Here is a 13,641-nt window from a genome sequence, read left to right as displayed (position 1 = left end):
TAGTTTGTTTTTTCTGCAATGGTTATCCAGTTTTCCCAGAACCATTTATTGGAGAGGCTACCCTTTCTCTATTGTATATTCTTGGCATCTTTGTTGAAAATGATTTATCTGTAAATGCATGGATTTATATCTGGATTCTCTATTCTGTTCCATTGGTCTATGTGTCTATTTATGCTGCAATCCTGTTGATTTGGTTATTACAGCTTTGTAGTCTATTTTGAAGTCAGATAATGTGATTCTTCCAATTTTGTTCTTTTTGCTCAGGATTGCTTTGGCCATCCTGGGTCTTTTGTGTTCCGTATAAATTTTGGAATTGCTTTTTCTGTTTCTGTGAAGAATGCCATTGGTATTTTGATAGGGAGTGCATTGAATCTGTCCATTGCTTTCAGTAGAATTGTCATTTTAACAATATTAATTCTTCCAGTTCATGGGCATGGAATATCCAGTTTTTGGTAAACTCTTCATTAGTACTTTATACTTGTCCTTGTGTAGATCTTGTACTTCTTAGATTAAATTGATTCCTAGGTATTTTATATTCTTCTTTTTTTTTGAGACATAGTCTCACTCAATCACCCACGCTGGAGTGTAGTGACACAATCTTGGCTCATCTCCGCCTCACCTCCCAAGTTCAAGCTATTCTCGTGCCTCAGCCTCCTGAGTAGCTGGGATTACAGGCATGTGCCACATGCCAGGCTAATTTTTGTATTTTTAGTAGAGACAGGATGTTGCCATATTGGCCAGGTTGATCTCAAACTCCTGGCCTCAAGTGATCTGCCTGCCTTGGGCTCCCAAAGTACTGGGATTATAGGCTTGAGCCACTGCACCTGGCCTATTTTGTATTCTTTGTAGGTCTTTTAAATAGGATTTTTTTTCTTAATTTCTTTTTCAGATTCACTGTTGGTATATATGATAGCAGCTGATTTTTGTATGCTGACTTTATGTCCTGCAACTTTTTTGTTTTTGAGACAGGGTCTTGCTCTGTCATTCAGGCTGGAGTAAAGTAGCATAGTCATAGCTTACTATAACCGCGTGCTCCTGGGCTCAAGCAATCCTCCTGCCTCAGCCTCCTGAGTAGCTAGGACTACAAGTGTTCACTAGCACACGTGGCTAATTTTTAGAATTTTCTGTAGAGACAGGGTCTCATTATGTTGCCCAGCTGGTCTTAAACTCCTAGGCTCAAGCATTCCTCCTGCCTCAGCCTCCCAAAGTGCTGGGATTACAGGTGTGAGCTACTGTGCTTGGTTATATCCTGCAACTTTACTGAACTTTTTTATCAGTTCCAAGAGTTTTTTGGTGGTCTTTAGATTCTTCTAAGATTATGTCAGCTATCAATAGTGCTAATTTGACTTCTTCCTTTCCAGTTTGGATGCCCTTTATTTCCTTCTCTTGCCTGGTTGCTCTAGGCAGGACTTGCAGTATTATGTTGAATAAAATGGTAAAAATGATCATCCTTGTCTTGTTCCTGATCTTAAAGAAAAGACTACCTTTTTTTTTTTTTTTTTTTTTGAGACGGAGTCTTACTCTGTCACCCAGGCTGGACTGCAGTGGCACGATCTCAGCTCACTGCAAGCTCTGCCTTGCTGGTTCGTGCCATTCTCCTGCCTTAGCCTCCTGAGTAGCTGGGACTATAGGTGTCCGCCACTACACCCAGCTAATTTTTTGTATTTTGAGTGGAGACAGGGTTTCACCATGTTAGCCAGGATGGTCTCGATCTCCTGACCTCGTGATCCACCTGCCACGGCCTTCCAAAGTGTTAGGATTACAGGTGTGAGCCACCACACCTGGCCTAAGACTTTCATTTTTTTTTTTTTTTTGGTATGATATTAGCTGTGAATCTGTTTTATATGGCTTTTATTGTATTGAGGTATGTACCTTCCATATCCAGTGTATTGAGGGTTTTTGTCATAAAGGGATGTTAAATTTTATCAAATGCTTTTTCAGCAACTGTTGAAATAATTGGGTAGTTTTTTTCTTGGTATCACATTTCTTGATTAGCATATACTGAAGCATCTTACATCCCTGGACGACTCTTACTTAATCATGGTAAATGATCTTTTTAATGTGGTACTATCGAATTTGGTTTGTTACTATTTAATTTGGTTTGTTACTATTTAGTTGAAGATTTTTGTATCTGTTATCATCAGTGATATTGGTCTGTAGTTTTTTTGTTGTGGCCTTGCCTGGTTTTGGTATCAGAATAATGCTGGTTTTGTAGAACGGGTTTGAAAGCATTCCTTCTTCTTCAATTTTTTTGAAGAGTTTGAGTAAAGTTAGCATTCATTCTTTAAATGTTGGGTAGAATTTAGTAATGAAGTTGTCAAGTCCTGGGCTTTGCTTTACTTTTAATTATGACTCTGATCTCATTACTTATTAGTTTGTTGAGATTTTTTATCCCTTCCTGGTTCAGTCTTGGTAGGTTGTGTGTGTCTAGGAATTTATCCATTTGTAGGTTTTCCAAATTTTTTTGTATATAGCTGTTCATAATAGTTTCTAATTCTTCTTTGTATTTCTGTGGTCTCAGATGTTATGTGTCCTGTTTTGTTTCTGATTTTATGTATTTGGATCATCTTTCTTTTTTCTTAGCCTGGGTAAAGGTGTGTCAATTTTGTTTACCTTTCCTGAAAATTTTCCATTTCCTTGATCTTAATATTGGTTTTTTAAGTCTCGATTTCATTGATTTCTGCTCTGATCTTTATTATTTCTTTCCTTCTAATAATTTTGGGTTTGGTTTGTTCCTGCTTTTCTAGTTCCTTGGGGTATATAATTAATTGGTTTATTTGGAGTCTTTCTACTTTTTTGATGTTTTCGCTATGAATTTCCCTCTTAGTATGCTTTTGCCGTGTCTCACAGATTTTGGTATGCTGTATTTCCATTTTTATTTGTTTCAATGCATTTTTAAAATTTTTTCTTATTTTCTTTATTGGCCTATTCATTATTCAGTAGCATGTTGTTTAAGCTCTATCTGTTTGTGTATTTTCCAAGGTTTCTTGTATTGATTCCTAGTTTTATTCCATCGTGGTCTGAAAAGAAACTTGGTATTTTTGTTTTTACTATAAATCATACCATTCAGTGATTTATTGAGACTTGTTTTGTGGGCTAACACGGTCTATCCTGGATATGTGCTGGATATCCATATGCTGATGAAAATAATGAAAATAATGTGTATTTTGCAGCAGCTGGGTGAAACGTTCTGTAAATGTCAGTTAGGTTTATTTGGTTTAGTTTGTAGTTAAATTCTGATGTTTATTTTTTGGTTTTCTGTCTGCATGATCTGTCAGAGTAGATAGTATTTGCTTTAGATCTATAAACGCTTGCTTTATACACTTGGGAACTCAGGTGTTACATGTATACATATTTATAATACTTATATTCTCTTGCTAGATTGACCCCTTTATCATTATGTAGTGACCTTCTCTGTTTGTTTTTATAGTCTTTGATTTGTAGTCTGTTTTATCTGATACAAGGATAGGTACTCCTGTTTTTTTTTTTGTTTTTTTGTTTTTGGTTTTTTTTTGGTTTCCAGTTGCACAGAATATCTTCTTCCACCCTTTCCCTTTTGGTCTATATATCTTTATAGGTGAAGTGGACTATTTGTAGGCACCATATTGTGGGGTTTTATATCCTTATGAACTGAGAGACTCTATGCCTTTTAATTGAAGAATTGAGCCCGTTTACATTCAGTGTTATTATTGATAAGTGAGGACTTATTACTGCCATTTTGTTGCTTGTTTTCTGGTTGTTTTGTAATTGGTCTCTTCCTTTCTTACAGTCTTCCTTTGTTGTTAAGAAATTTTCTCAGGTAGTATGTTTTAATTTGTTATTTTTTATTTTTAGTGAATCTATTACAGGTTTTTGCATTGCACTTACCATGAAGCTTACAAAATATATACATATAACATGTTATTATAAAGAGACAACAACTTAGATTATAAAGAGAAGAATAGAAGCAAAGTAAAAAACTCTATGCTTTAACTTTTTACCCCCTATATTTTGACTTTCTGTTTTGTCAATATGCATATTTCCTATATTGTCTGTTTCAGCAATATACAAATAATATTGGTATTATTATTTGTCTTTTGGGCTTTATGCCAGAGTTATGAGCAGACTGCATAACACAGTGACAATATTATTTTGAGTTTGTTTGTATATTTACTTTTACCAGTGGATTTTAGACCTTAAAATGTTTTGGTTTTGCACATTAGTGTTTTTTTCTGTTCAGATTGAAGAACTGCCCTTAGCATTTCTTGTAAGACAGGTCTCGTGTCCACTTCTCTCAGCTTTTGTATGGGAAAGACTTTACTTCTCCTTCATATTTGAAGGATAGCTTTGCTGGAGAGAGTATTCTTGAGTGGCCTTTTTTTTTTTCTTTTAGAATTTGAAAATTTTATCCCACTCCCTCCTGGCCTATATGGTTTCTGTTGAGAACCCCGTTGCTAGATGAATTGAAGCACCTTTATATTTTGTTTGCTTGTTTTTACCTTACTGCCTTTAGGATCCTCTCTTTGTCTTCAACTTTTGAGAGTTTGATTATTATATGACTTGGAGTAGTTTTCTTTGGGTAGTTTTATTTTTTTAGGTTGTTGCCTTTGGCATAAAGACAGGCAATTCACTTTCATCTATTAATATTATATTTAGCCATCCTACTAAACTTTTCTATTATCACTAATAATTTGTTTTTTTTCTTGAGTGGGTGTGTTTTTATAAAAATGACCATATGAGGTATAAATAATGATAGTTTTATTTCCTCCTTTATAATCCTTTTGACTCTAATTTATTTTTCTTGTCTTAGTTCCTGGCTAAGACCCTCCAGTAAAACCATTTGCAACTTAAAAGGGAATGCCTTTTACCATTTCTCCATTTAGGATGATGTTTACTCCAGCTTTTTTATTTTTAATGTTCTGTTATTAATTAGCGTGTTTATTATGAAAGTATATTAAATTTTTTCAATTCCTTTTTCTGCCTCTATTGAGATGATCTTCTGTATTTTCTTCCTGTTATAGGTTAATGCATTTAATTATGTTTGGATTTTTCTAATATTAAATTATTCTTCCAAACCTGGGATAAGCCCACTTGGTCAGGGTGTATTCTCTTTTTATGTACTGTTGGGTTAAATATAGTAGTATTCTGTCTAGTTTTTGCATTTAAATTTTTGAATGAAATGTATCTTAATTTTTCCTCTTGAGTAATGGCTTTGAGTCGTTTTAGTATTAAGGTTATCCTGGCTTCATGAAATGAGTTGGAATTTTCTCTCATTTTTATTGTCTTGAAGAATTCGTATAAAATTAAGGTGATATATTTCTTCAAAATTTTTGTAGAATTGACCTGTATATCCATGTAGGCCTGGTATTTTCTTTGTGAGAATGTTTTAAAATACTGCTTCAGTTCAATAGTTAAGGGACTATTGTGGTTCTTTATTTCTTCTTGAGTTTGTTCTGGTAAGATGTATTTTTTAAAAAGATTTCTTCATTTCAGCTTAAATTTTCAAAATCATTTCATATGGTGGTTATTAATAGTCTTTTGTTTTTAATCTTATTTTATTTTCAGTTGTATTTCTGATTCCTAGATTTCTCACTTGCATGTTTGTGTGATAGTGGTTTTATGTATCATATTAGCCTACCACTCTTTATTATTTCATACTTTTATTAGGGTAGGAACCTGGCTAATCTTGTTTCTCCTTTTTGCCACCTTCAGTCCTTCCTGTAAATTGACTTAAACTGAATCTTTCTGAACCACTGTTTTGATTATTTAATTTCTGTATTCAAAATGTCTTACTCTTTGGGTAAACTCCTAATTCCTCAAGGCCAGTGACTTAACAAGGTAAAGAATAACCCCCACTGTGACTATAACCACACTAGTACAAATGACCAATGTGCTCATTGTCTCTTGAACAATAAGCACATCAAACATCTTAATTTGTTCTTTTGTTCAAACTGTTCTCACTTTTTAAAATGAGTTTACTTCTCTATTCTCTAGCTCCTACCAAGCTTTCAAACCCCTATTAAAATTTCACATTTGTAAAAAAACGTTCTCTGATACTCCAGTATAAAATGATTTTTTCCTTTACTATTTTATTTTTCTGGTGTTCATCCCTTTTTTCTATGTATCTTTCTTTATAGAGTCTTCATGAGCAAAACATTTATATTTTTTTCAGTATCACTTTCTTGTGGGAAAGCTACTGTTACAATCTCAAACTTTTTCCTTGACTATTAAAAAAATTAAAAATTTATGAATTTATATTGCAGTAGCTATGAATCAATGAAGATTGACAATAATTTTTTTGTGTTTAACTTAATATATATATATATATATATTTTTTGTATACTTTAAGTTCTGGGATACATGTGCAGAATGTGCAGGTTTGTTACACAGGTATACATGTGCCATGGTGGTTTACTGCACTCATCAACCCATCATCTACATTAGGTATTTCTCCTAATGCTGTCCCTCCCCTAGCCCCCCACCGGCTTCCCTGTGCCCATATGTTCTCATTGTTCAACTCCCACTTACAAGTGAGAACATGCGGTGTTTGGTTTTCTATTCCTCAATGTTCTCGCTTAGTGGTTCGCACTCAGTGGTTCTCAGTGTTCAACTCCCACTTACGAGTGAGAACATGCAGTGTTTGGTTTTCTATTCCTGTGTTAGTTTAGTGAGAATTCCTGTGTTACTTTACTGAGAATGATGGTTTCCAGCTTCCTCCATGTCCCCACAAAGGACATGAACTCATCCTTTTTTATGGCTGCATAGTAGTCCATGGTATGTAAGTGGTCTAACATTGATGGACATTTGGGTTGGTTCCAAGTCTTTGCTATTGTGAATAGTGCTGCAATAAACATATGTGTGCATGTGTCTTTATAGTAATGATTTGTAATGCTTTGGGTATATACCCAGTAATGGGATTGGTGAGTCAAATGGTATTTCTAGTTCCAGATCCTTGAGGAATTGCCACAGTGTCTTCCACAATGGTTGAAGTAATTTACACTCCCACCAACAGTGTAAAAGCTTTCCTATTTCTCCACATCCTCTGCAGTATCTGTTGTTTCCTGACTTTTTAAATGATCACCATTCTAACTGGCGTGAGATGGTATCTCATTGTGGTTTTGATTTGCATGTCTCTAATGACCAGTGATGATGAGCTTTCTTTCATATGTTTGTTGGCCACATAAATGTCTTCTTTTGAAAAGTGTCTGTTTATATACTTCGTCCACTTTCTGATGGGGTTGTTTTTTTCTTCTACATTTGTTTAAGTTCCTTGTATATTCTGAATATTAGCCCTTTTTCAGATGGATAGATTGCAAAAATTTTCTTCCATTCTGTAGGTTGCCCGTTCACTCCAATGATAGTTTCTTTTGCTGTGCAGAAGCTCTTCAGTTTAATTGGATCCCCATTTGTCAATTTTGTTTTTTGCTGCAATTGCTTTTGGTGTTTTAGTCATGAAGTCTGCCCATGCCTATGTCCTGAATGGTATTGCCTAGGTTTTCTTCTAGGGTTTTTATGGTTTTAGGTCTTGCTCTTAAAATTTTAATCCGTCTTGAGTTAATTTTTGTATATGGTGTAAGGAAGGGGTCCAGTTTCAGTTTTCTGCATATGGCTAGCCAGCTTTCCCAACATAATTTATTAAATAGGGAATCCTTTCCCCTTGCTTGTTTTTTGATTGACTATAATCTATATAGGCAGTACTTTAAGCTATTTTTGTATTATCCCTCCAGACATCTACTCTTCTTTTGTATAAGCTTTGAAAAGAAATTATTCTCTAGTCTGGGGATTACAAAATCAAATGCCTTCAGTATCAGGTTGTCATCATGAATGTGTGAATTGGATTGTGTGTAAGAAATAGGGAGTAGAAGTGTCCTGATTAACTAAAGACTATATATCCTGGCAAAGGAATGCAAACCAAACTCTTAAGGTTCTGGGTCAGTCCTCCTTGAGACCCTGTGCTCTAGCCTCATTTCTATTGAACTCTACTGCTTTATTTTAAAATATCTTAAAAGCGAGAGTTAAAGTAGGACACTTAGGATAAGCTAAAGATTTTTAAAGTTGAGAACTACCTAAATAGTTCATACTGCAATAGATTTTTTGTGACATGAGTTAAAGTTCTTTCAAATAGAACTTTATTTGACTATATATAAGATTATTTTTATGTGAGATTTATGAGGACAAGGACCACATCTTTCTTATTCACTATTCAGCATTTATTACAATGTCCAGCACATAGTAGTTGCTCAGTAAGTATTATTTGAACGAATGAATGAATGGCTATGCACTTTAAAATTTTTTTTTCTGTTTTTTATTAATTTTGTACTAGGTATAGCATAACCACTTGATGGCACTAAACTCATTTTAAAACTTGAAGACAATATTCTCATACCCTTGTACATTGTAACTTTTTTTCTCACACACACATACAAAATGAGCTTTAATATATCATGGACAGTGTAAATTATTATTGACATCAAAAAACCTAGTAACCACAAGAATTTTTTCTACTTCTTAAAATCCTAAAATAATGGATTACAGATTCGAAGTCCTTAGATTATAGAAATGTTTGATAATATTTTTTGCTGTAGCCTCACTGCCTAGTTTAGCATTGGGCATATATTATATCTTTAAGGTGTCTTGATTTTGAAAGAATGTGTTAATAAGTATAAATTGTAACTTCTAACTTTACTCCTCCCACTCTGCTATCCTCAGATAATTTCACCTTAGATAATTTTGACCTAAGATAAGGGAGTACTAAGTGTTACAGTGTTTTAGTTAACCACATTTATGAAGTCCTCTTTCATCATTAAAGTTTTCATCCAAATTTACTAAAAAACTGTGATTCAGGTCAAAATATTTACTCGTTTAAGTCAGCAGCAATGTTAATTGGATTCTGGATCTATTACTACTTTTTCCTAATTTATCAATTTTAAGACAGTTTTGAATACAAAATACTTACAGAGAAGAATTATAGAAGCATGGTGATGTTATTATAGTTATTGAGAAGTAGGAGTACGAGACTGTTCTGTAATGGAGAGTGCAGTCTTATCAAGGAATTTCTCAAATATACTTCAGTCAGCAGTTCAGGAACTGGTAGATAGTCATAAGACCTTAAAAACCTCTACCAACATGAGAAATAGAGAACTATAAGAATTAAAGAAGGAAAATAACTGAATTTTTTTCTTCTGAAATCAGGCAGGATAAAAATAGATAATTTACTAAAATGTAAAATCATAAGCTAATTAGCATTATTGGAAAGACTAATTACAATATAGTAGCATAATACTGTAGTAGGACTAAGCTGTAATTTAAAAAATTATTCAGCTCTATGATTAACCTTGCTGGTGTTCACACTGATCATCTGAGGGTCTTTCCAGCTTCATGATCAGTACTGTAGGTGCTTAGGCAGTGTGGAAGAAACTGCTGTTCATAAAGTGGTTTATAATCTTGTTGGAGAGACCACATGTATGTGCAGAGGCAGCGTAGCATGATGGCTACGTACACAAATTCTAGAACCAGATTGGCTGTGTGCCCCTGGGCACTTGACTTCTGTGCCTCAGCTTCTACAAATTTAAAATGAAGATGATAATATTACTCCTTCTTCATAAGTCGTTGAGAGGATTAAAAGAAATAATACATGTGAAGTGCCTAGAAAAGTAACTGGCACGTAGTAAATGCTATCTAAATGTTTTTTCCTTTGGCTAGAATGTAAGGTCCAGATAATTTGTTAAATGAACAATTAATAGCTAGATGATAGCAATGTAAAGACTGTACATGATTGAGTGAAAAAAATATGTGGACATTATATACCCTGTTTGGGAATTCAAATGAGGGTAGAAACTAATGTGAGTTGTTTCAGAATTTCTCTAAAATCACATAGGTGACTTGAAGCTTATGCTCAGTAGTAAAATACGAATTGAATTTGAATAGGTAGAAATGAGTCTAGGAGGAAATGAATAGGAGAGGAGGACAAGCTCTGTTGGCTTAATCAGCTATGTTTTCGATCAGGATGATTGGTTTTGTTACCCTAACGGGATTGGTTTTTGCTAATGAGTTCATTGAGTTCATTTGGTTTCCTAGAATCTTCAACTCCAGAATTGCAGCAAATTTCTGAAAATAGATTAAGATAGACATTAAACATATTTATTCTGTTTATGCTGAGACTTTATAAAATATAATTTGAAAACTGTTCATGTTTTGGGATCATTGTCACTGGTTAAAAACCATTTTTTATTTTTTTTAAACACATTGATATCTTCACTCTTATATTTTCTAGGTAATTAATAATGCTTGTGCTACTCAAGCCATAGTGAGTGTGTTACTGAACTGTACCCACCAGGATGTCCATTTAGGCGAGACATTATCAGAGTTTAAAGAATTTTCACAAAGTTTTGATGCAGCTGTGAGTACAACCTTCTTATTCCTAAAATGTCATATTTGTGAAAGTTTGTGTATTAATAGACTACTTTAAAAAATTATTTTAGATGAAAGGCTTGGCACTGAGCAATTCAGATGTGATTCGACAAGTACACAACAGTTTCGCCAGGTAAAGAGACTTTATGTTAAATAAATACTGTTTCTTTCTTTGCTTCTTTGAGTCTCACTATTTTTTTATTTACTATAGACAGCAAATGTTTGAATTTGATACGAAGACATCAGCAAAAGAAGAAGATGCTTTTCATTTTGTCAGTTATGTTCCTGTTAATGGAAGACTGTATGAATTAGATGGATTAAGAGAAGGACCGATTGATTTAGGTAATGCAGTTCCTGTCCCTGATGTTTCACTTTTGACAGAGGAAAATCTGTTGGGTATTCACCCTCATTTTAGTCACAGTGCTGCTTCAATTTTCAAGGTAAAAGTGACTATGAGGCAACATAAAATAATGAAGGCCTTAAGCTCTTCAGTATGTTATATTAATATACAGGAAGGACATGTTGACTACTATAGTTCATTTGAGGCCTTTGAGTTTTTCCCAAGTAAAATTAGTTTTTAACCTATAGGTTACATAATTTATATTTTATTTTCCATTTAGCATTTAAAAACTACCCTTAGTGAACTTAAATAGTTATTCTTGTCATTTTTAACCCATTCATAAAGGATAGCAAACATTTCTTGTCATCTGTATTGAAGTATTTTCATTTGGAAGTGTATAATTTATTGTTTTGCAATCAAGAAAATATTTTTCTTAAAAGTTCTCTATTTAAATAGTGCATGAATGTGTTATCCTTTGTGCCAAAGCATAGATTTGTTCTGATCCCACCCCATCTCTAATGCTGAGCAAAAAATGGTAAACACTTATCAAGGTTGAGGGTACAATCTGTGGCTCTAAAAGATTACTGAAATAATAGGTTCACAAAATAATTTTAACTCCTTATTTTGACTTCATTAAATTTTGTTTTTCTTTTTTTAATATTAGGTTTGAAGTCCAACACAACTTGTTTTAGTTGAATCTAATGTTACAGGCTATTCATAAAACTGTTCGATTTTAAAACTGTTTTAGATTTTTAAAAAATTAACGTGGGTTCATTTTGTTTGTACTTTTTGCCATTCCACATGCGTGGAACCAATCAATAGTTTATCTAATGCAGATTTACATGCTGCCTCTATATTTAAAAATGCTTACTTTTCTATGTCTGTTATAAAAATTTATTTATGGAATTGAAACAACATAATTATACTAAGAAGAGTTTTACTGCTCTAAATTTGTTAAAGTATTTGTAGAAAAATATTTGGGGCCAAACTTTTGCATGTTAAAGTTGATTGTTCTTATTTTTATTTGTGTTAACTGTTTTAAAATTTCTTTCTAGGTGCATGCAATCAAGATGATTGGATCAGTGCAGTAAGGCCTGTCATAGAAAAAAGGATACAAAAGTAAATGCTCAGCTAATCTTATTGGCATAATATTCTGTTTTTTAAGTATTTTTTAAACTTGTATTTTATTGTTATTTTAGCAGTGTGCATTGAACATCTACTTTTTTTTTTTTTTTTTTAATTTTTTGTAGAGACGGGTTTTCACCATGTTGCCCAGGCTGGTCTCAGACTCCTGAGCTCAAGCCATCCGCATGCCTCGACCTCCCAAAGTGGTAGGATTACAGGCGTGAGCCACTGTGCCCAGCCAAACATCTACTTTTGATTGGGTTAATGCGTTTAAGAAGTCTATTTCAGAAAATCTCTAAATTTCATGTAGTAGTATGTCATCTTGTCTTTAGAGAAGTTAAACATGCAGATTTCCATTAAGTTAAATAATTGTTTATTTATTTTTTTTATTTTTTGAGACAGTATCTCACTCGGTTGCCCAGGCTGGAGGGCAGTGGTGCAATCTTGGCTTACTGCAACCTCTGCCTCCCGGGTTCAAGCGATTCTCGTGTCTCAGCATCCCGAGTAGCTGGGATTATGGGCACATGCCACCACACCCAGCTAATTTTTGTATTTTCAGTAGAGATGGGGTTTCACCATGTTGTCCAGGCTTGTCTCAAAATCCTGACCTCAAGTGATCTGCCAGCCTTGGCCTCCCAAAGTGCTGGGATTACAGGCATGAGCCACTGTGCCCAGCTAGATATTTTGTACTGTTGGATAATTGTACAGCTATTTTACAGAGTTTTGTTTTTGAGGGTTTATTTTTAATATTAAGCTCTTTATTTTTGGGTAATTATATATTCAATTTCAGATAATTATATACATTCAGTTGTAAGAAATAATACAGAGACATCATGTGTATTTTTTATCTTTCAATGGCAACATCTTGCAAAACTACAGTGTAATATCACAGCCAAGATACTGGCATTGATGTAGTCAAGATACAGAAAATTTGCTCTCCACAAAGATCCCTTATGTTGTTCTTTTTAGGCACAAACACTTGTCTCCCCTACTGCCTTTCCCTTTCCTTCACTCCTTAATCCCTAATTCTATAATTTTTGTGATTTAAAGAAAGCTATATATGAATTTTATAATATGTAACCTTTTTGCCTTAGCTTTTTCACTCGGTTTAATTCTCTGGAGATTCATCCAAGTTATTAAGTGTATCAGTAGTTCATTTTTTATTCATAAATGGTATTCTGTGATATGGATATACCATTTTTTTGCCTGTTCATCCATTGAAGGACATCTGGATTGTTTTCTATTTTTTGGCTACTGCGAATAAAACTACAATAAATGTTTTTGTGCAGATTTTTTGTGACTACAGGTTTTCATTTCTCTGGGATAAATGTCTATGAGTGTCATGGCTGGGTTGCATGGTAAATGGGTATTTATTTTTTTAAGGAACTACCAAACTCTTTTCCAGAGTGACTGTATCATTTTATATTTTACCAGCAATATATTAATGGTCTAGTTCCTCTGCGTCCTTTTTAGGATTTGGTGTTATCACCATTTTTATTTTAACCATTCTGACAGATGTATAGTGATACTTCATTGTGGTTTTAATCTGCATTTCCCCAATGACTAATGACGTTGAAAATCTTTTTGTGCCTTTAGCTCATTTTCTGATTGGATTGTTTTTTTGACTCTTGAGCCTGAAGTTCTTTACGTAATTTAGATACTAATCCTTCATCAAACACATTGCCTGCAAATATTCTTTCCCAGTCTGTAGCCCATCCCCTCGTACTCCCAAAATGGTCTTTCACAGAGCAGAAGGTCTTAATCATGATGAAGTACAGTTTATCAAT

The 13,641-nt window shown here is 33.8% G+C and overlaps 1 protein-coding gene across 2 annotated transcripts in view; it reads left to right on the top strand.

Moving 5' to 3' along the window:
• UCHL5 (ubiquitin carboxyl-terminal hydrolase L5) overlaps positions 1-13,641 on the top strand; it is a 63,320-nt gene that overhangs the window by 19,211 nt on the left and 30,468 nt on the right. For both annotated transcript variants that reach the window (XM_011995088.1, XM_011995090.1), the window contains 4 exons: positions 10,253-10,378; positions 10,461-10,522; positions 10,601-10,731; positions 11,785-11,848. In XM_011995088.1, coding sequence (XP_011850478.1) covers positions 10,253-10,378; positions 10,461-10,522; positions 10,601-10,731; positions 11,785-11,848 — 383 coding nt within the window. The remainder of the gene's footprint in view (positions 1-10,252; positions 10,379-10,460; positions 10,523-10,600; positions 10,732-11,784; positions 11,849-13,641) is intronic.

The sequence above is a fragment of the Mandrillus leucophaeus genome, unplaced genomic scaffold, assembly GCF_000951045.1.
Source record: "Mandrillus leucophaeus isolate KB7577 unplaced genomic scaffold, Mleu.le_1.0 Scaffold47, whole genome shotgun sequence".
NCBI classification, from domain to species: Eukaryota; Metazoa; Chordata; class Mammalia; order Primates; family Cercopithecidae; genus Mandrillus; species Mandrillus leucophaeus.
This window is presented reverse-complemented; position numbering and strand designations above follow the sequence as displayed.